The sequence below is a fragment of the Chionomys nivalis genome, chromosome X, assembly GCF_950005125.1.
Source record: "Chionomys nivalis chromosome X, mChiNiv1.1, whole genome shotgun sequence".
Classification (NCBI taxonomy): Eukaryota; Metazoa; Chordata; class Mammalia; order Rodentia; family Cricetidae; genus Chionomys; species Chionomys nivalis.
This window is the reverse complement of record NC_080112.1, coordinates 129,639,207-129,661,487: the sequence shown is the minus strand read 5'-3', so window position 1 is coordinate 129,661,487 and position 22,281 is coordinate 129,639,207. Positions and strand designations below refer to the sequence as shown.

The window sequence follows — 22,281 nt, the reverse complement described above, 5'->3', positions numbered from 1 at the left end:
CTTTAGATTCAAAAGTGACATTCTCATCATTTATTTTGTATAAATCCTTTCCAAATACTATATTTTTCCTTTACATGTTTGCCAAATCACAAAGGCGTGGTTTTATACAGATAATCTCAACCTCCTCATTCATTTATCTTTTAGAATCATAAATGTCATTTATGAAAAGTGACATCCACAGCAGAAACAGAAGAGGAAAAAAAACTCATGAAAATGATAGTTCATCCTATGTGCATATTAAAATAGTAAGTGGTCACATGAATGCTTGCTTTACTATTTGACAGTGATAAGAAATTACTATTATCAGGCAAAGATAACAAGTTTCCTTTTCTGGATGAAATGAGGTTTTTATGAATGGTTTAGTAGGAAATTGTCTCTCCACTTTAAGGGACCCTCTGGTATTTTATCCATACTACCCAATGGTGTTAATTTATTTCAAATACTATAATTATTCATGTAGCATCTTCTTTTCCCATTGAATTTTTTTTGAATATACCCATTTCATGTCTCAGTTTTCCAAAGTATCTCCCATTGCTCAGTATTCTCCATATGGTTTAGTGTTGTAAGAAGCCCACTTGTTCGTTTCTGGCTGCCCAGACTCGAAATAACCACACAGAAACTGTATTCATTAAATCACTGCTTTGCCTATTAGCTCTAGCTTCTTATTGGCTAGCTCTTACATCTTAATTTAACCCCTTTTTATTAATCTATGTTCCACCATGTGGCTCTGGCTTACTGGCAAGGTTCCAGCTCATCTGGCAGTGGCTACATGGCATCTCTTTGACTCCACCTTCTTTCTCTCAGCATTTAGTTTATATTTCCCCACCTAGCTCTGTTCTGCCCTGCTTTGAGCTCAAATCAGTTTCTTTATTCACTAACCAATAAAAGCAACACATATACAGAAGGACTTCCCATATAAATTTAGACTCTAAATATGTGAGTGACCAATCCTATTGAAAGATGACTCTTGGCTTGTTACTCATATACCTTTGTTTTAAATGTTGAGTTCCCGAGCAATGGCCACCAAATTGCAGATAATTTAATGAATTTAAAAGGTTTTCTTTAGAAAGACTAAACTTAGATGTCTTTGTAATCAATATTTTCAATTAAAAAGATATTTCTTTTGCCAGAATTATGATATACAATTTACAGAATATGCTCAAACCTGGGTATATTCAGAGGCACTACATTTAAGGAAGAAGTAAATTTGGAACTTAGTTTTCATGCGCATGCTTGCCAATGATAGGAATCAAAACTCAAGGAAAGTAATGTAATTAAATTATTGATGATCAAAACCAAATTGATGCATGAATTACTACATAATAGTTAGATTAAAAGTCTCCCCCTTTATAAAATACCATAAACAATTCACAGTGCATTATGTTACACTCAATACTTTAGAAAGGACATTTGACATTTAAAATATGTATTAAAAACAAAAGCACTAGAACAATTCAGTTCTAACAACAATTGTTTTTTTCTTAATACAGCTTTTTTTCCTGATTCAGAGTAAAATGAAAATGGATAAATCTACCACTTCTACAGATTATTAACTATATTTTTTGATGTTAAACAAACAAGAGCAAAATTAATCTTCTGTTCTCTCTCAATTGAATGAATAAAAGTATCTATCATCTCTGACAGATATACATTAGATTCCTAAAATTTTTGTTAATTTCAGATAATTAATCTCAAATCAGCAATTGGGATATTTAAGTAACTTAGAATTGAAAATATATGATATGTTAAATGAAAGCCTCTTCTTACAAAGTCTAAAAGTTAGAGGCCTGATAGTATGCAAAATATCATGTATTATATTGAAATGTAAACTTTACTTTAATATAGATATTTAAAACAAGTGTGTGTTTTTGTGTAACTTTTGAACTTGGTGTGGTTCCTCATAGATGTTCATGTAGGCAAACTCTATCATTTGCTCTTGAACTTGCTTTCAGTCACAGTTCCACTTAAACCAAATAGAAATTGTGACAATAATCTCTGACACTAGGGTTCCTTGTAGAATAGAATAAAAGCAAGGAAAGTTTTTGAACATGCCAAATGCTAAGTATAATTTAAGATCCTTAAATCAAGAGATAATTTAAAGAAAATGCCAAAGTAAAACAAATGACATACTTGGCAATTCTCTTTTATAAAAAGTCTAAAAATGTTCCTTGGTGGAAGGTATTGTGACACTTGAAAAATTTCACAAAGCTGTAGCATGAAGTTTTCACTGAAACCTACCTTTAAAATTTGGCCTGATTCTTGCATCATATCCTGATGTCCTTCCCATTAATTTATCCAAGAAATCTGAAGGAGAGAGGGTCTGCGAGGGATGTTTTCCAGACCTGGAGTCATGGTCTTTGCAGACACCTTCCCTAAACACATTTTAGCAAGAATTACACCTTTAACCTCTGAGAACTAATTCAGAATATTTGAAACCATATTTTCACAAAAATGACTAACAAGAAGAAAGATCTGAAGTCTTTGATCAACTTCTGAACTGGACATTCTCTAAAGTTAACTTCAGCCCAGGAAAAGGATAAATCCTGATTAACGTCACCCATGTTTCTGAACTTTAATTCTGTTTTGCTGAAGGTGAGATAATGTATATAGACTCAGGTTCCATATTTTATGGCTATACAAAGGTTTTTTTGTTTTAGAAATTATCAGAAAACTAAAGGCAGGTTGTGAAATTCATGTGATAATGTAAAATAATTTCTTTATGATTATAAACATTGTTGCATTTCACCTTTAAATATATTTTATATCCCTTATGAGAAACATATGATAATAAGATGAACTGAATAATAAAATTAATTATTGCATGCATATTTTTTCACTTGCTACCATTCTATTGCAGCTAACATGCATTAGTCTTTTCCAATGTGTTGTCTAAAAAAACAACCTCCACTTGGAATTTCACCACCATTTTAAAATAGATCAATAATGAGTATATTAGTTTCATTATTTTATCAGTTCTTATCATATATGAATATATATAAATTGTTGAGCCTCCAATAAAGCATTAATGGGAGATCATTTTTACACCAGTCTACCTCTTACATTATCAAAACCAGTAAAGGGTGATTGAAAATTTCTCAGATATTCGTATCCATATTAGAAGTCATAAAAAGCATATAAAAATGGCATATTTGGTTTGTAGCAAATTGAATTCTTTCACAATACATCGGTAGTTGATTGAATGTCACTAACGTGTGTACATATTGTCTACATATACATGTGTGTCTGAATGTGTTTTAAATAATTTATTATTCCTGCCATTAAGATAACACCACATTTCATGCCAGCAAATCAGAGGCATTAATTATAAGTGCTAAGATGATATGAACATTTGGTAGGAGTTAAAAATTGGTACAGTCATCCAGAAATACTCACATTCTCATCTGCAGATTCATCTGATTAATCAAGTATTATTTTATTATGATGGTGGTTGGAGTGAGGCCAATGATGATGATGGTGATGATGGTGATGATGATGGTGATGACTTTAATAAAAACACAGCCTACACTCTTTCTTAATGATAGTAAGAGGTGTAAATCTGAAAGGAACATAGTGGGCTTTCCCAGTACTCATAGCATTATTTCTATGTGCTCAATTTCACTTGGTTCTGTGGAAAAAATACCATAAAATCTTGTAAAACATTAAATGTCCCACATTTTTGTTTTAATAAATTTTTCTTATGACTAAGCTGTCTTACTCTATGCCATTAACTGGCTATTTCATTCGGTGGCAATAAAATTGATATTTCAAAGTATCAATTGATTTCACAATTAACAAATTATTTGAAAATGCAAGCATGCAAATAATGACTTCTCACTTGTTTTAATTATGCACACCCCATTTCTCATACAGGCATAAATACAAAGATGTCATTTTAATTAAATTTTGGTATGCAATCAATTCTCAAATAGACTGAACAGTAGGATGGAGTTGTATAAAGATCTTTACTACTTGAAAAATTTTCTCAATCATAGATTTCATAGTATGCTCCTAGTTGGTGAAATATAACAGAAGTCCCAAGTTGGCTGAGATTCAGGATTCTTATTTATTTTACATAAAATGAGCATACTCTTGGGAAATCAATCCAATCACTTTCACCATATGAAAAAAGAACATTGCACCCAAAAATCCCTTTAAATGACTTCCAGAAGAATTTGAAAGCAAAAGACATCAACCATATATAGAAATTTAAAGAGTACACAACTCACTAGTCTAATCTTAATATCACACTTACTCTAAAATGTGTTTTGAAATGCACAAAGTGCAGCTATGCAACATAAAACTTGCTTTTGTGAACATTTGCCTCCCTCCCACCATAATTAAGCTTTTTTAAATGAACAAAAGAAACCAAACTCTCCTCTACAACATTAAAATAGTATGATGCAGGGACAAAACAAACAGAACACTGCATACTTTCTCTTTCAAACAGTTTACATGTGCAAAATATCAGCATGCAAAATCATTTCACCTACCTGAAGTGGTGTGTCCCTAAGAGAAATGCAAACAAGGCTGTCAAAATGTTCACTAGCTGCCGGTTCATTCCTGGTTCTGTGATGCTTGTGGAAAATATCCCGAAATGATTCCAGAGAGAAGACTGGGACAAAGTGTCTATTTATTGTCCAGATGAAAATCTGGCAGGAATCTAGTTTCCTTGAAAATCAAAAAGAGATTTGGGGTTGTACAGTTTGCTGAGAAAAAACAAAAAGTGCCAGTCCTGGGCAACATGGTCAGGTCAAACCGAGGTTCGGGACCATCAGTTAGCTCAGGAGAGACAAAGCCTCAGAACTAATGCATCCCCTAGCTGATTTTCCTGAATAATAAAAATGCTGCTACCTTAATCGCATCACCATGCAAAGGGGGCTGGTGACAATGCCATGCTGGAAGTCGGGCTGGTGTAGCTTTTGTTTTATATCTTTTCTATTCAGCAAAGCCCCTTTCTTTAGGAAATGTTCTCTTTTGAAAAGAAGTTGTAAATGAGGGAGAAAAAAGGACTCTCTGTGTTGGAGTGTTTGGGGGAAAGAGGGAAAAATTACTAAGATCCTGTGCTGGAATGAGGGCTACAGAAAGAGACGGAGACGTGATCTTACCCAGCCTATAAATTTCAGCACTCGGACAGCTCCTAGCTCTGAAGTGCAAGTGCGCATGTTTCCTTTTTCAGTAGCTTGGGGCGGGGGTCGGAGAGAGGCATTCAAGAGGAGATGCGCCTGCTGTTGAAATGCAGAGAGTGACTGATCCTTTGTTGAGGGGGCTACTGAAAGGGGTGCGAAGACGACCAGGGTCCGAGTAGAGGGAAAAGGTGAGAGGGGCAAGTGTTTGAGCTCCTAGAAATGCTAGTCTGCGGGATAGGAGTTTGAACCAGAAGAGACGTGAATGAGGCTTAGGCGTTGGAAAAGTAACTAGGAAAGCAGAGAACGAGATTTGGAGTACTAAAATTATAACTGGGTGCAGGAAGTCAACATCTGGTCAGTGGAAGGCAGCAGAAAAGAGAAGTCCTGTGCTGACATGGAGGGTGCATTTCCTCGGCAAAGAGAAGCTTTCGTGTAAGAAAAAAGAAAGAGAGAGAGAGAGAGAGAGAGAGAGAGAGAGAGAGAGAGAGAGAGAGAGAGAGGTTCACGGGGATCAATAATTGAATCGTTATGCTTTTCTGGGCTTTTTGGGTATTTTGATTTGACTTTAGTCTCTTTTTCCCAAAGGATCTGTCTCCCTACTTGGGAAAGTTCCTTCTACAGTTCAGTGACTCAAAATCCTTAAGACACAGATAAAATACGAAAGGGGAGAGAATGAGCCAGCAGGGGGCAGTAGCAATCTTTTCCTGCCCTGGTTAAGGTTTGAACAATGCTTCACGATAGAAATAATGCAAAGAAAAGTGAGACTTGGCGTTCAGTTTCTTCTCCCCATTACAGGTATTAATCATCAAGAAGGGTCGACTAATGAAATGTTGCGCTTCTTCTCCCATATTGGCTAAAGAGACTGAAAATAATGAAAGTTTCTAAGTCCGGTACAAAAGCATATCAGGTAACCTGCTATCTCCAACCGAATTTACTGAGACTATTGATAAATAAAGGAAGGGGAAATGTTAAACAATAGTAACTGGTAGCACTTGGAAATGTGTGTCCCACCACGAACTGGGTGAGGAACTTGCTTTTTATCCATTAAATATAGTACCTGAAGCACTTTGGCACTCCACCACGGGGCTTGATTTGAGAATACACTGCAGTCATTACATTTATTTCATAAATGGCAAGTTTCTCCTTGGATTGACTTAAATATAAGAGTAAAGTAACAAAGAATCCTATGCTTTTTTGGAAGGTAGGTTCTAATTTTAAAATATCCAAGTTCTTTTTTCTTTTTAATGTAAAACACAGGAAGATCCTACTTAAGTGTGGATTCTAACACTGCAGGCTTGCCTCAGGACTTGAGATTCTGTATTTCTAACAAGTTCTTATTAGCTAAGGATGATTACCTTCGGTCCACAGTCACACACTGAGTAGCAAGGCTACAAATGAACTTTCACCAGATTTTTACGCCACTCAGACAGTGAAACTTTCTAGACTTCTTTTGAGATAAAATGCAACAGTGTCGATGCCTTCTGCTTACATTTAAAATCAATTCCACCACATTTGTTTTCATAATTCTTAATCCTAGAAAAAGAAAGTGACTCATTTTAAACAACAAAAAAAAAAAACTGTGTGGTGTGTGTTTTGATGAGACATTCCTGTACTCCAGCTTCAAATCTAGTCCCTTCCAAGTTCATCCACATAGAAACTCTAGACCTGACTGTGTCTCTGCAGTCCTGGTACTTCAGTCAAAAAAAAAAAATTTCCCCGATATGTATCTCTTCAGCTTATTCAATATGGAAAAATCATATGTGATGTTTGTGTGTGTATGTGCTTAAGAATATTTCCAAAATAAAGTAGAGATAAAAGTAGAAGAAATTGTTTTGTCACAAATATAAGATTGTAATGATGCTCAGAGTAAATATTTTTTAATTCCTTCTTTCTAAACACAGAGCCATGCAATGCACCAGGAGGAGGTAGATATTGTGAGTTGTAACACAGAGACACTCAGCTCCTAGCACAAAATTGTGACACTACATTATTTTAGATCTGAACGGTAATTTAGAAAGGATCAAGTTCACCCTCTTTATATTACTTCTCAACTTTCCTTAATTTGGATTCCACCCCTTTCAAGTCACAGAAAGAACTCTCATCAAGTTTGCCAATGAATTATTTGCATATGAGGTCAAAGAACATTTACCTACCTTTATTTTTTCCTGACATTTCCATAGTATATAATATCATTGGTCTCTCGTTTTGCAAAGTTTTTCCCATTGTGACAGAGTGAACTCCCAGATACCTCCTCTTCCATCTTCTTGTCAGGCATACCGTCTAACATATGGCCTACAGAAGTTTGATTTCTTAAAAACTATACTCTAGGACCTCAGTTCTGCTCATACTCTACTATATTAGCCAATATTTTGATACTATAACTACCATTGTCTTTCTCTGTAAATTATACACACACCAAAAATATAGTTATCCATCTGCTTCTTTGTTAATATTTTTCATATCTCTAAATGTCTTCAAACTTCTCTCATGCTAAAATAAACTGTTTTAAAATTTCCCCGATCTTATACAATATCTATTCCACTATCACCAACCAATGGACAAAGCAACTCTCTGTGATGCCCTTTCCATCAGTTTCCAAATGAAGTCTTCACAAAGCCCCACTGATTTGTCTTCCAACTATTTCTCAAGTCTACCCATTTTTTCTGTATCTTATTTTCTCTGACCCCAGTTGGGAGATCCTTATGGTGCTGTCTTAGTCATCTTATTGGTTCACTAGAACCAGCAAACTCTTGCAACATGCTGCAACAACAATGAAGAATCAAAATTAGAATCTGATCACACATAGCATCTACTTAATGATATGGTTCCTCACCAACCTTTAGGTAAAACAAGAAAATTACTTAATATGGTCTAAAGATCACTCATAAATCTGGCTAAACTTAGTTTGTGCCTAATCTTGTCCCTTTTTCAGCCTGTCCCCTCAAAGCGTGTTTATTTTCTTATGCTTGCTATAAGGTTTAATCTCGTGGAATGCTCAACTACATTTAAAGATTCCTCCCTTAAGAAGGTCTTCTCTAACCTGCACAACTCTATCAGCTCTTCCTACTGTAGCAAATCTTAATACTTCCAAAGTCTGATTTATAAGCATGTTACCATTTTATGAATATACGAGTTTGATTACCTAGTGTTAAGCATTGATGTGGAATGGCAATCAAATTTAAAAAAATGATATGAATATGGTTTTTAGTGTGCTGTTGTGGCGGCGCAAATGAATGTAGACAGATTATATAGATATATACAGCTTTAATAAGGAAATAAACTTACAGGACCACAGGTTCCCTCGGAGCACTGGAAAAGCGGAGCAAAAGAAAAGGGCTGCTGGGCTCACGCCCGGCAGATTTATCCGTAAACATTAGCCCGAGGCGAACACGCCCCCAATGGGTGGGGCTATGTCCCTACATCTCCCCCTTTTGTCTAAATAAGATAGAACCAAACCAAATACAACTATATACAATAATAACAAATAATAAATATAACAAACAATATTGAGAACAAAACTTTTGCTAAACATTCTATCTCAAGGAGTCTAAATAACATAGAGAGTAACTACAATTATATAATCTTTAACTCCGTCAAAGATCTGAGAAGAGAATAAATATTACTTAACAATCGAGATATATCCAAAATGTGCAACAATTGACAGAGACAACTGACTACCTGGGCAATCACCCAAAGTCTCGTTTGCAATGTTGAGTCAACCAACTTTGGCTAAGGCCTAACATAACTGGCATACCATTATTAAAGGCAAGGAACTTTCTTAGGACTATCCTACCCTGTCTTGGCAAGATAAGACAATCCTGTTTTATCCACTTAGGGATATTCTGTATCTTTGTCAGAAGTTGAGGTATGGGCTTTTCTTAACCCAAAGGCCAGTTCTGCCAAGAAGACAAGCTCCCAGTGGAGTGTCTTTGGTGCTCAACGTTTTCTCGGGAGTAGAGTGGTATTGTCAGGAGTAATTGTGTCTCTTTGGCATAGAAATTTTAGGTTAGATTAAAGGCCATTTTCTACAGCTCTTCGAAGAGGCTGAAGATCATACTATCTATACTAAATATAATCTCTATGTAACTAAAAGACCTGATAAACTTAAAAATAAATATGACAAACATATAATTCTCAATACCTATCTAACTTTGAAGACTAAAAGAATAAACAACTGTGCAATATATGAAGACAATGATCTTTAACTGTAAACAATGTCATAGTATCAGAGGTAGAAATGTACAATGTAATATGGTAGATGTATCAATACAATATGGACAAAGTTATAAGCATACTCATACAAAAATAGAGGTAGGAACACTCATATTTAATATTTAACATATCAATATACAAGAAACAGTACCAGTACATTTTTTTATAGACAGTAATTCACAAATACCAATCATCCCAAAAAACCAGTTACCCCCTTCTTCTTCCTCTTCTTCTTCTTCTTCTTTTTTTTTTTCCAAAAAAAATATCACCCCATCCCCTCAACCCTAAACCAACCATTAAAAGATGTCCCCAACCCTGAGGGCAAACTCTGTTGGGAGAGGGGATGCCCATCTGTCTCTGGGTTTCAGATGGTCACTGGCCACCACTTGGTAAGGTTCTAGCCAGGAGTGGAAGGGTGGAGCTTGCGCCCCCCCCTGTGCCGGGTCGGGGGCAAAATAGCCCCACGTTGGGCGCCAAATGTGGCGGCGCAAATGAATGCAGACAGATTATATAGATATATACAGCTTTAATAAGGAAATAAACTTACAGGACCACAGGTTCCCGCGGAGCACTGGAAAAGCGGAGCAAAAGAAAAGGGCTGCTGGGCTCACGCCCGGCAGATTTATCCGTAAACATTAGCCCGAGGCGAACACGCCCCCAATGGGTGGGGCTATGTCCCTACATGCTGTTGGGAAACTCTGTCATGAAGATCATGTGATCTTAAATTGGAATTTAAATCATGAGGGAATAATCTTATCAATAAATTAACCTAGTAATGTACTCATAATTGAATGTCTTATCAAAAGGTCATCAAAACTGTAAGAAATGGGTCCTAGTTGGAGGAAATAGGTCATTGGGAATGTGTTCATGAAAGCTATACCTTGTATCCTATTCTTTTCTTATTGTGGCTTCCATGGTGTGAGAATATTTACTGTATCATATATTCCACACTATGATGTTTTACCTCTACATGAGCTCAGAGATAGAACCAAAAATCATTGGCTGAAATTTCTGAAACAATATATCAAGAAGAATCCCTTTTCTTCCTTGAGTTGACTCTCCCAAGAATGTTTGCACAGTGACTAATACACTTATATAAGCTTTAAGATGAACAGAGATAGCAGATTCAATCTGTTATTACATTCCCATACATTTAGTGCTAATGACAATAGGTATAATAACAATACTGGTGGAAAATAAGGTACAACTTTAATGTATATACAAAAATTCCAATTAAGTGTAACCATATACATAATTATACATGAACCATAAATAATTCTACAAAATTACTTATTACAAATCAAATATTTAAGATTATGATAATTTGAGAGGAAATCATGTTCAGTGGATCACAAGTCTGTAATGTGAAATATAAAACCATGTATAAGCCTACCAATCTAATTTACTTGAAACAAGTTCTCATTGGTTATGGGATTGTGGAAAAGTCATACAATCATTCTGAGCCTCATTTTTATATTATGTAACATGTAGATAATATCACTTCAAATATTTTTATGTAGAATACTCTTGAAATTCACAGATAATCATAGATAAGCAATTGTTTAATGCTCTTATTTTCAGTTCCTGGCATCTACTAGTTGTTCAATTTTAAGTTTTGCCTTTGCTCTTTGGGCAATCCTACATTCAAGGACAGTAAGACTCCAGAGCTTTGAAAAGGTCTTCTTTGCAAAGCAATGAACATCCTGAAGTCTAGTCCTCCTACACTTCTAACTCATCAAGTCACAACTGGTCACAGCATGTGAAATCCTCATTCTGTACTTTTCTTGTCAGAAAAGTGAGAATATTTGATCCACCATATAATGATATAAAGATAAACACACGATGACCAATCCATATCATTCTATATCTAAATATGCTTTAAATAGATATATAAAAGAAACATTTTAGATGAATGCCAGTATCCTCTACAAATACCCATCCTAAAAATATCTAATAGGTAAATAATACTTTAAAGTTTTCAAAACTATTCACACTCTGGGGGCAGGATAATAATGGATACCCACATTTTTCCCCCAAAGAAGAGTGTAACTTTTCTACCATTCATGATTAAGTGACAAAAATATACTTTCTATAGTTATTAACAAATTGAACAGAATTATTTCTCATCATGTGTGATTGATACTATTCTTTAAGTCACTGGAAGCACACTGTAAACCTATAATTATTTTTAATAAAAATATCCTGATGTTCTACAGTTTGATCACCATTCTATTAATATTTGTGCACAAATATTGTTCACGGAAAATCAGTATTAGAAGTCACAGAGACAATTTCTTGAATGAAAGGACAGGTATATGTCTAATACATAAATGTCCATCATCAGGACACTAAGCCAGTTCTTATGTAGTCTTCTTCAAAGTGAACATTGTTCCCTCTATTTTAAAAGAGAAAGTTGGCTGGAGTCATCCTTGTGAGTTCCTGGGAGTTTCCCTGGCACCAAGTTTCTCCCTAACACCATAATGGCTCCCTCCTTCAAGATATCTCTTTCATTACTCTCCCCCTTTGTCCTACCCACAACTTGACCATCCTGATTTTTCATATCCCATGTCCCATCCCCTCCCCTCTACTCCTCTGGCCCCCAGTTTACCTAGGATATTTCATCTATTTCCTCTTCCCAGGGAGATTCATTTGTCCCCCTGAGGGTCCACCTTGTTACCTAGCTTCTTTGGGGCTGAGTATTGTAGTCTGATTATTCTTTGCTTTACATCTGCTATCTACTTATGAGTGAGTACATACCATGTTTGTCATTCTGGGTCTGGGTTACCTCAGTCAGGATGATTTTTTTCTAGTTCCAACCATTTTGCTACAAATTTCATGAAGTTATTGGTTTTTTTCCCTCTGAGTAATACTCCATTGTGTAGATATACAACATTTTCTTTATCCATTTGTTAGTTGAGAAATATCTCGGTTGTTTCCAGATTCTGGCTATTATGGATATTGCTGCTATGAACATAGTTGAGCACATGTCCTTGTGGTATGATTGAGCATCCTTTGGGTGTATGTCCAAGAATGGTATCACTAGTAATAATGGAGAGGATGCCTGAACCAGCCTTCTCCTGTAATCAGATTGGTGACTACCCTAATTGTCATCATAGAACCTTCATCCCGTACTTGATGGAAGTAGATGCAGAGATCCACAGGAAAGAACTGGGTCAAGTTTTGGGAGTCCAGTTGAAGAGAAGGTGGAAGGATTTTATGAGTGATGTGGAGGGGGTTATAATCATGATAGGGAAACCCACAGAGACAGCTGACCTTAGCTTGTGAAAGCTCACAGATTCTGGACCGACACTAGGGAGCCAGCATGGGACAGACCAAGGCCCTCTGCATCTTGGTGACAGTTGTGGAGCATTATCTTTTGTGGGGCCCCTAGCAATGAGACCAGGACCTGTCCCTGATATATGAGCTGGCTTTTTGGAACCTATTCCCTGTGGTGGAATGCCTTGTTCAGTCCTGATGCAGGCGGAGGAGCTTGGTCCTGACTCAACTTGGTATACCATGCTTTGTTGTAAAATAAGTAAATTAAATAATGATATATTGTATGTATAACAAAATTATATTTGAAAAAAAGAGAGAAAGTTTGAGTTGTAAAAGAATATATTCATTTACAATTGATACATACTGAGTAGTTGAGGAAAACTTGAACTAATAAATCACCAAGTTGTTTCATAAAATCTTTAATTGGTGGATGTTGCTTCTTCACAAAGAATAATAGAGTTAACTTTAGTTTAATAAAATGATCCTCTTGAAATGTGGGAAAGATTCACATGCCTTAACATATTCTTATCTTATAGCTCTAAATTAGAATAGATTTTATAGTGAAAACAATCTGAGATAGTATTAATGGATTGATATATTTATTAAATCACGAGATTAAAGTCATGAGATACCTATGAGGGATTGCTATTGCTTAACTATGTATAATTTTGTATGTAAATGGTTACATAGGTGATTTATTGGTAAGATCACTTATTATGATGATAGGAGCTTAAAGGCTTAAAACGGGTAGCAAGTCATCTAAAGTTTGGCGATCCAAAGATACCAGATACTTTGTTAAAGTCAGAAAGCCATAGAATGAGAAAAGCAAATGGTTTAATATTTTGGTCAAGACCAAAGGTTTGAAAACCCAGAGGACTACTCACTAAGTGCTGGATTTAAAGACTTGAGACTTTGAAGTTCTGATATGTCAAAGCAAGACAATACCCAGCCAAGTAGATATTGTTTCCCTGTATCCAGGGGATGTCCCCAACTCATTCTACTGATTAGCACCAATTTCCTACAGAAATACACTTACAGCACACCAGAAATCATGTTTTATCAGTTCCAAGGAATTTCCTACCAATCAAAATGACACAAAAAATTAACCGTCACAAATGCATTATTGAGGGTCTGTCTCTCAGACCCAGATACCCCATGCAGAGTTCATGGCAACTCTTGTCTTACATGGTGACTCACATACACATATGTCCTGCATTTCCTTACATAGTTGTATTGGAAATGAAAGGTATTCTGGAAGCCCCATTATTTCATTTGCTGAGAAGACAAGAATGACAGCAGGAAGGTGAGGAAGGAAGTATAGCCTTTGCATGTTTATTTGTGTAGGCTGCTGCAAACTTTAGTTTTGAAACACTAAGGTGGTCTTCAATGGCTAGCATCGCCCACTGGGCAAGAATGCCAAGGACTGATGTCACTCTGCGTTCATGCTCTTTTGTTTTCAGAAATACTGTTTGCTTCTGTCCCCTGTGGTTTGTGGAATGCACAGAGATACCCAGCATGCAATACCACAAGTATCAAAGCTAGGGGGCCTAAATGTAAAATTATAGCTTTCGTAGTTTCCAAAGAGACAACTGACTAACTGTACATAGTATTTCTGGATTAAATTACTTGGAAGTCATTTTAGAACTGGAACTCAACAACTTGTTAGTGTTCAGTATTCACAGACCACAAATGTGCCCAACTTGAAATAATTTCTATTTCCAGCCATGTTTCATGGCAAATGATTCCTATTCTATTGGCTAAAATGAGAAATGCAGATAACAAGAAGGCAGAGAATAAATTAGAGGATAGATTCAAGGCAGTAACAATTTACTGTGTTAGGAAAGTTCCTCATTTCCTGTATTGTAAAGATGAAAATAATGAATAACAAAAAAATGGACTGCTTCAAGATCACATGCCTTATATTCTCTGATTTGAAACTACCTTTCATGTTCCTATCTTATTTTTAATGACCTAGCAAAATTTTCTTCTGGAGTGATCTCAGAGTTTACATTGATGTCACTAATATCTAGTTTCACTTCAGGAAATGTCTATTCTGGATTTGTATCCACAAATTTAAAAAAAAAGTGATTTTGGACAAAGTAAAAGTTCAAACTAAAATAATAGCAAGGCTTTTGTATTAAAAATTAGTTGCAGCTGGAGAGGTGTTAGGATCAGTGATGGCATTCATATAACTAATTAATACATTTTAGCCAGCCAACAAATGTGGATGAACACTTATAATAAGTGAAGTGCTGGATATGCTTTGAAGACAATGAGGTAAAGTATTGTTTGTGATGTTTAAGGACTTACATATGCAAAGATGAAAATAATATGATGGCAGTATACTTTTACAGTATCACATGGAGAGATTAACTTGCTGATACCCAAAAGTTTTACGAGTGAATATTCTTTTATGTATTCTTCAGTCTACATTTTAATTATTTCTTTGACAGGTTCACAAAAATAATCTTGACAGTGTCCCAAATATTTTACTAATTAGGAATATGACATAGTAACCCTATAATACCAAAGAGCATGACATATAATCTGGAATGAAAATACAGCAAGCAACCCAGTGCATAAACTTCCTGGTTATATGCTGAAGTGCTTTATGACAAACACTACATTAGAATAATAGACTGTGACTTTATGATTAAAATGTGAAAACACCGAGTAAGCACAAATCAAATGAACTGATGGAGTCATCCCATCCCTAGCTTCATAATAGTGAGTATTAAAGTCATTTGTGTCCATGACTCATTCATTGCACGGGAATTTGCTTTCTCTCTCAGACTTCTTTTTTTTTTTTTTCCTGTGCTCTATTTCTTGTTAGCTCTGTTGCTCACTGGTATTCTCCTTGCATTTTGAAAATGGTACATTATGGAATAGTATATACTTTAAAAAATATATGGAGTGTAGGTAACCTGTATATAAGAATAACAAAACAAATATTTGTGTAACCACAGATGGTACAGGACAAAGAAAGTCATGGCTGACAAGACGGCTCAGGTTCTGAAAATATTTGCATGGCAGCCTGACTACTTAAGTTTCATCCCTGGAACTCATGATGCAGGGAGAAAACCAGTTTCTCCAAAGTCAACCTTTGACCTCTACACATGCATTGTAGTTCATGCACACGCACACTCACACGCACAAACAAAAATCTAAAAGACAAAGAAAAGTACCAATACCTCTTTAAACCACCAAGTGCTAATCCACTGTTATTTCTCATTAATTTATGCACTAAATATTTTCCTATTATCCTCTCTCTACTTTGTTATTTTAGCACATACAGAAATCTTATACAGTTACTCATATTGTAAAGTGTTCATAAATTGTGTTCTTCTGTGCTTTTCTTTATTTAGTCGATATAATGTTATTATACTTGGCAAGAATTCATTCGTTTTCATGCTCTGCTGTTCCATTCAATGAGAACTCCACAATTTATTTATATGTTCCACTGCAGGTGGGATTTGGAGTTGTTTCTCGTTTGAATTTTTTGCTACAATAAATAATGCTGCATAATGTTCTTGAGCCTTTCTTCTGGTGCACATGTGCAATGTTTCTCTAGGGTGCGTATTTGGAAGAATTGTTAAATCTCAGTGTATGCATAACTCTAGCTCAGTTAGATGCTACCAAGTTGTGACCTAATATGCAATTTTACATATTTACAGTCTTCCCATAGTACGGAAAAGGTCTAATTACATTTTATCCTTACAGATACTTGGCATTTTCAGATTTCTTAATTGTTTCCCATCTGGAGACTGTTAAATACCATCACATACTGATTTTAGTTTGCATTTATCTGATTACTAATAATGCTAAATGTCAGTGTAATAAATTTACTGACTGGATTTTGCTTTCCAAATACCTATTTATTGATTTAAAAAAACCTTTCATTTCACTTGTTTCTTTTTCCTGATTCTTATGCGTAAGTTATTTTATAGTCATTGCTTGCTCATTATCATATACATCTTTTCCCAATTGGTGTTTTTTATTTGTTTGTTTTTGTTGTTGTTTTACTTTATGGCCCATATTTTAAATTTTTTCTTATAATAAAATAATTGCTATGTATAGAATGTTACTAGTAAATTTAATGAATCTTTTCTAAGTTTAACTGTTTTAAAGTTTGTAATAGAATTACATCAATAGCCAAGTGTTTCTTTTTTGTCACATCATGCTAATAAACATACTTCATTCAGATGTTATTTGTCCCTATATTTTTGGTCATGTCTGTTTATTTTCTGTCATTGTTTAAGAATTAACATCCAAAACAACTCATATGTTCTAATTATCAAAGCAATTACTATATGCACATAGTGGCTGACAGGTGTGTGTATGTCATATATGAATAGGAAATTTAAGTTATTCTCTTCTGAGAGTTGAAAAATCAAGGTGACCTATAATATTAGGACAGCATCATACAATATATATTGGTAAATTTAAAAGACACAAAATGTCTGCCCTTGTTATAGTAACACATTGTTTTGTAGTAAACTGCCTTTCAACATACTAATTTAAGACAATGATTTTTCTTTCTTTTTTTTATTTGAGGATTTTATACATCAGTATACTTCATTTGTATCATTTACACTACTCCAAATCTTCCTGTGTTTCCCAAATGCCTCCTCTTGAATTCATGACTTACTTATAAACAAAGTTGCCAGTTCCATTATGATAAGGCATATTGACAAGGCATTTTAATCACATCCCACAATGATTCTCCCTTGTTTTTCTCTCCTTTCCCCAATGCCCTTCCTCCTCTCTTACTATCTCTTTTCTACCTTCATGTTCTCTCTCTCTTTCTTTCCCCCCTCCTTATCTCCCCTCTCTGTTTTATTACCATTCCACATATGAAACAAAACATATATTTGTCTTTAAGAATATGTGGATTATTTCATTTAATATGATACTATTTGATTTGATTCATTATATGCAAATAATGTGATTTCTCTCCTATTTATGGTTGATTTTCGTCTACTGTGCATATGGCACATTTTCTTTATTCATTCATCTGCTAGCAGGCAATTAGACTGACTTCATAATTTTGCTAGTATGAATAATGCTGAGATAAACAAGAGGATGAAGGTTTCTATTGTATTCTGACATTGATTCCTTTCAGAATATACTCAGGAGTACTAAAGCAGAATAATAACAATTCGATAGTTTCTTCACACTTCTCATTTAGTAGTTGTTATGGTTGTTTTTTACATTTTAGCTTACCACAATTTAGACTCACCTAAATGAGGAAGTGAGGACCATCAGTTGAGGAACTGTCTTGTTTCCCTTAATTGATGTGGAAAAACCCATCCCAAATTTGGGAAGCACCTTCTGGTAGTAGGCCAGGTAAAAGGAATACAAAAGAAGGAGTAATACTCACCTCATTTTGTCTTGGCCTTTCTTCTCATAACCAAATTATTTTGCCCTGTTGTTGCTGTTCTTGTTATTTCAGTTGATATTAAGAGCAACTAAGGCTTTTGTAAATGGAAGTTTCTGTCCTGCCTGGTCCTGCAGATGATCAATCCCATCAAAACACACAGAGGTTTCTATTAATTGTAAACTGTTTGACCTATTAGCTTGGGATTATTATTAAATAGCTCTTACAACTTAAATTAACCTATAATTCTTATATGTTTACCCATGTGGCTTGGTTCCTTACTCAGTGAGGCATTCTCATCTTGCTTTCTCTACATCTGGCTGGTGGCTGCAGACTGAGCCTTTCCTCTTCCCAGCATTCTCGTAGACTGATCATCCCGCCTATACTTCTTGCCTGGCTCCTGGTCAATCAGCATTTTATTAAACCAATATGAGATGAGTGACAAATCTTTACAGGGCATAAAAACATTATTGCACAGCAGGCTTTAATAATCTGGAGGTTCAACTGTGATAGACTTCCAAGATGGCTTGCTTACATAATGGGAATGTTACACTGGCTGAAGAGTTCTGAGTAAGAAAGTTCAGGCAGGACAGTTAGCAAGGAGACACGTGTGTTTCCGTTCTAAAGCTTAGAATTCTTACACCATAATGGCTGAGTTCTGAGAAAAATAGGTCCCCACAATGCACACTGCAAAGTGATTCTAGAGAGGTGGTGATATAAGAGGTTTTATAATCTAGCCCTGGGAGTCACAGAGCCTCATTTTTTCTGCATTCTACTAGTTGTGTGTATCTTACTGAGTTTCAGTATAGAAGGGAGCATTGCTGAAAATGGAAGAGAGCATGGTTCAATGGGAAGCAGTCGTTGATTAGTGCATCAGCTTTTTTACTGAGTAATAAAGATTAAATGGATTGCAAAGACTCTGACTATAAAATACCTCAAATTTATGGATGAAGTGTGTGGTTCTTTTTTTCAAAAAGAAAAGATAAATGGCCATGAGCTAAGGGAAATTCTCAGAGCCCTAAAACACCAAAGCATGAGCTCATAGTAGCATCCAAACGCTTTTAGCACAGTGCCTTGGAGTCTTTTGATTTCAGAGACCTGTGACTGAAGTTTTAGTGGCACCTTGGGGAGTTGGGAAAATGAAAGATAGTCTAGAACCCAAGAAAAGTGAAAGTCTATTTAAGAGGTGAGCCACACAGTGTAGTACAAAAATACAGCTTGAAAACAAAACACACTTACCTGAATCTGGACATTAAGTATAACATAAAATTGTACAACTTGTACTCGTAGGAAAACATTGTGAATGTTTATGATCCTAATTAAAACTAAGTCTATCATCAAAACACTTCAAGCCAAACATTCATTTTAAATTGCTCAAAGTTAGCTATCTCAAGTATCTCTGTATAAGGAATGATGATGAACTTAGGGAAAACAAACACATATTTCAAGGTTGTCCTTCAACTAAAGCTATCGTGGAGATGATATGCCAATACAAATCACAGAACACTCGTAAGTATGGGCCAGGAGAAACAATGAGTAGTGTAAGATACAACAGATGAAGATTGTCAGAACTCAAATAAATGTATTAAAGCTGCTCAGCAATTACAAAGAGAAGTGATGAGTAAGAAATAACAGATCCAAAACACAATCAAATAAGAGGATAGCAATTAACTTTTAAAAGCTAGTGAATCATCTGAATGTCATATTAGATATGAAAAATGAGACAATTATGGAACTAGAATAGACAAAACCTCACCAAGAACACAAGACAAAGAGACAAAGTATTCAAAGATATTAAAAAGAGATGGAGATACATCAAAGATAGAGGGGGACTGGATATCTCACACATGTTAAATATGAGTTTTAAAGAAATAGAATTCCAAAGAAGTGGCTTCTAAGATGCAATAAATTAAAATTTTTCAGAATTGATGAAAAGTTTGAACCATCAGAATTAGCGATTTTAGTGAGATTTAGGAAGAATGAAATATTGTCACATTTAAAACCTTGAGATGAGTTGACTTTTCAAACAATACTATGCCACAACAACTGGAAAGATGAGTTATCAGCAACACCACCAAGACAAAAATTGTAAAAGCAAAATGCTTCTTTAATATACTGAAGGAACATAGCTTCTGATTTAGGTTATGAATATGCCAAGTTCTTTTACAAAATATAAAAAAAAAGAATGAAAGAAACATTTACAGAAATAAAAACTGAAAATATTTACTAACAATACTATCTCAAGAAAGAAAAAGAGTAAAGTACCATTTCATGGAAAAAGAAAAGACACCCTGAAGAAAAAGCAATGAAGATAAAGTATTAATTTCAGAAGCGAAGCAATAGGTTTCAAGGCAAAAACAACAATGAAATCTTCTTAGGAAGGGCTAGAAACTGCACTCAAGTCAATGCACTTATAGCTTCTTTGTGATGCTATATTAAAACAAAAGCAGGGACTGAACTAAAGAAGACATAAAGGAAGAAAAGTTGAGGAAGTAAAGCCTGGTAGGGAATCCTGCAAACTTTTTAAATGACAAAGGGAGGCTGAATAGGATTGCCATTTTCAAATGGAAAATCAGAGTCTTTGCCTCTGCCTTCACCTCAGCCCTCCCCTGTATTGATCCCACTCAGATGCTCTCTGTGGCTGGATATGGGGCAAGAGAGGGGAGAGCAGATTCCCGGAGAGAAGGTCCTGTTACAAGGCATGATTTTGGGTGCACATTGTTCTCTGCTCTGTTACGGCTTTGTACCATGTCTTAAATTCACCTATAGCTATTAAGTTAGGTATAAGACTTCTTTCACTTAAATATTATGCAGAAACCTTCCTCAACATTTCCTACAGCTTTTAAGACAATGAGAGAGACAGTGAATGCTAGATTTGAAATTTTAATGTCCATCTTCTCTTTCCTTAGTGTTCTTCATTTCTTTCTCTGCTTACCTCTATCCTTATTTTTCTGCTAGTCTCAATTCCTACAACCCATCAGGTTCCAAGCACCCCCCTTTATAAAACAAGTAAATTAGATTATTAATGATAAATAAAAGTATTACAAGTTCTGAACACTCTTTGCTTCCTCAATATGACGAAGTCTGGATGTTCCCCCTAACTATTACAGGGTATAGCACAGAATTCATATAATTTATCATCTATCTATCTATCTATCTATCTATCTATCTATCTATCTATCTATCTATCTATCGACTGATCACAAAAAGTAGGTCAATTTATTTGGAAACACTGTCATGTTTATTTAAACTAAACACTGTTAGTTCTATTACTATGCCAAAATATGCAACTGATGATTGCTTAAGGGTGATATAGTAGACAAGACTGTGGGAAACAGATAAAGGTAAGATTAAATGGGTTTCTAGAGTCAGATTACATTTTTGATTTAAGCTACAATCTTATGAACTCAGAAGAGTCAACTTGGTTTTTGTAGGCAAAGCCAGAATACATCCAATATACAAAATAAAGAAAATGAGGACATCTTTGCCCACAAAAAAAGGATCTAATGTTATTTTCCTAGTAAGAGTGAAAAAGACAAAATTACATATCCCTCTTTAAGAAACAGAGAGAAAAGTGATGGGTAACAGCTCCAGTGAGGCCTGAGAGATAGGTAGCCAAATCAGAAATTGTGAGACCATTTCAGTTATGAAGATCATGGCATTTCTTTATCATGTCAAGTTTGCAACAGACTATAATAAGCATGAACTCTAGAATTGAAAAGCTTTGCATTTAAATAATGGTTTTGTCATTTGCTAGGATCAGGTATCCTGAACTGAACTAGTGACACCATCCACTTTCAAGAAGTATTCTAAATTTGCTAACCTTAAAGCTCATTTATAATCTCAGCAGATATTTTACTCAGAGTTCAATGCATTCCATTCCCTATTAAACAAATGAAGGGTATTAAAAATAGAAGCATTAGGAAGTTCCTAACCTCACAGGACTTAGCATGACTCTGTAAGCTGGCATCCTCTCTAGCCATCAACTGACCCTAAAAGGGCCAAATGGCACATTGCTCCTCCTGTGTCCATAGGCAATCATGCAAAATGCACTAATTAAATGTCTCCATAATGACTGTGTGCTTCAGGAATGGCCTAATGCCAAAGCCTTGAAAAGTCAACTCCAAATGCCACTCTTGTCCAACAGCTAATGGATAAAGTGACCACAGCATACACTTAGAATTGATTGTTTGCTTTAGATTTAATCAAGCACTTCTCTCCTCCTCCTCTGAAAATGGTAATACTCTCTTTTTACTACAGTCACTATACCTTAACAGAAAAGAATTACAT

The 22,281-nt window shown here is 35.2% G+C and overlaps 1 protein-coding gene across 2 annotated transcripts in view; it reads right to left on the bottom strand.

Moving 5' to 3' along the window:
- The window catches only part of Glra2 (glycine receptor alpha 2), a 195,824-nt gene extending 190,756 nt beyond the window's left edge, over positions 1-5,068 (bottom strand). The window contains exons 1-3 of one of the 2 annotated variants that reach the window (XM_057759574.1): positions 4,852-5,068; positions 4,491-4,668; positions 2,239-2,372 (exon numbers count right to left, since the gene is read on the bottom strand). In XM_057759574.1, coding sequence (XP_057615557.1) covers positions 2,239-2,372; positions 4,491-4,558 — 202 coding nt within the window. In that variant the 5' untranslated portion in view covers positions 4,559-4,668; positions 4,852-5,068. Of the gene's footprint in view, positions 1-2,238; positions 2,373-4,490; positions 4,796-4,851 lie in introns of those variants that run through there. The other variant, XM_057759575.1, reaches the window with a different exon arrangement.
- Between the last annotated feature and the right edge of the window lie 17,213 nt (positions 5,069-22,281).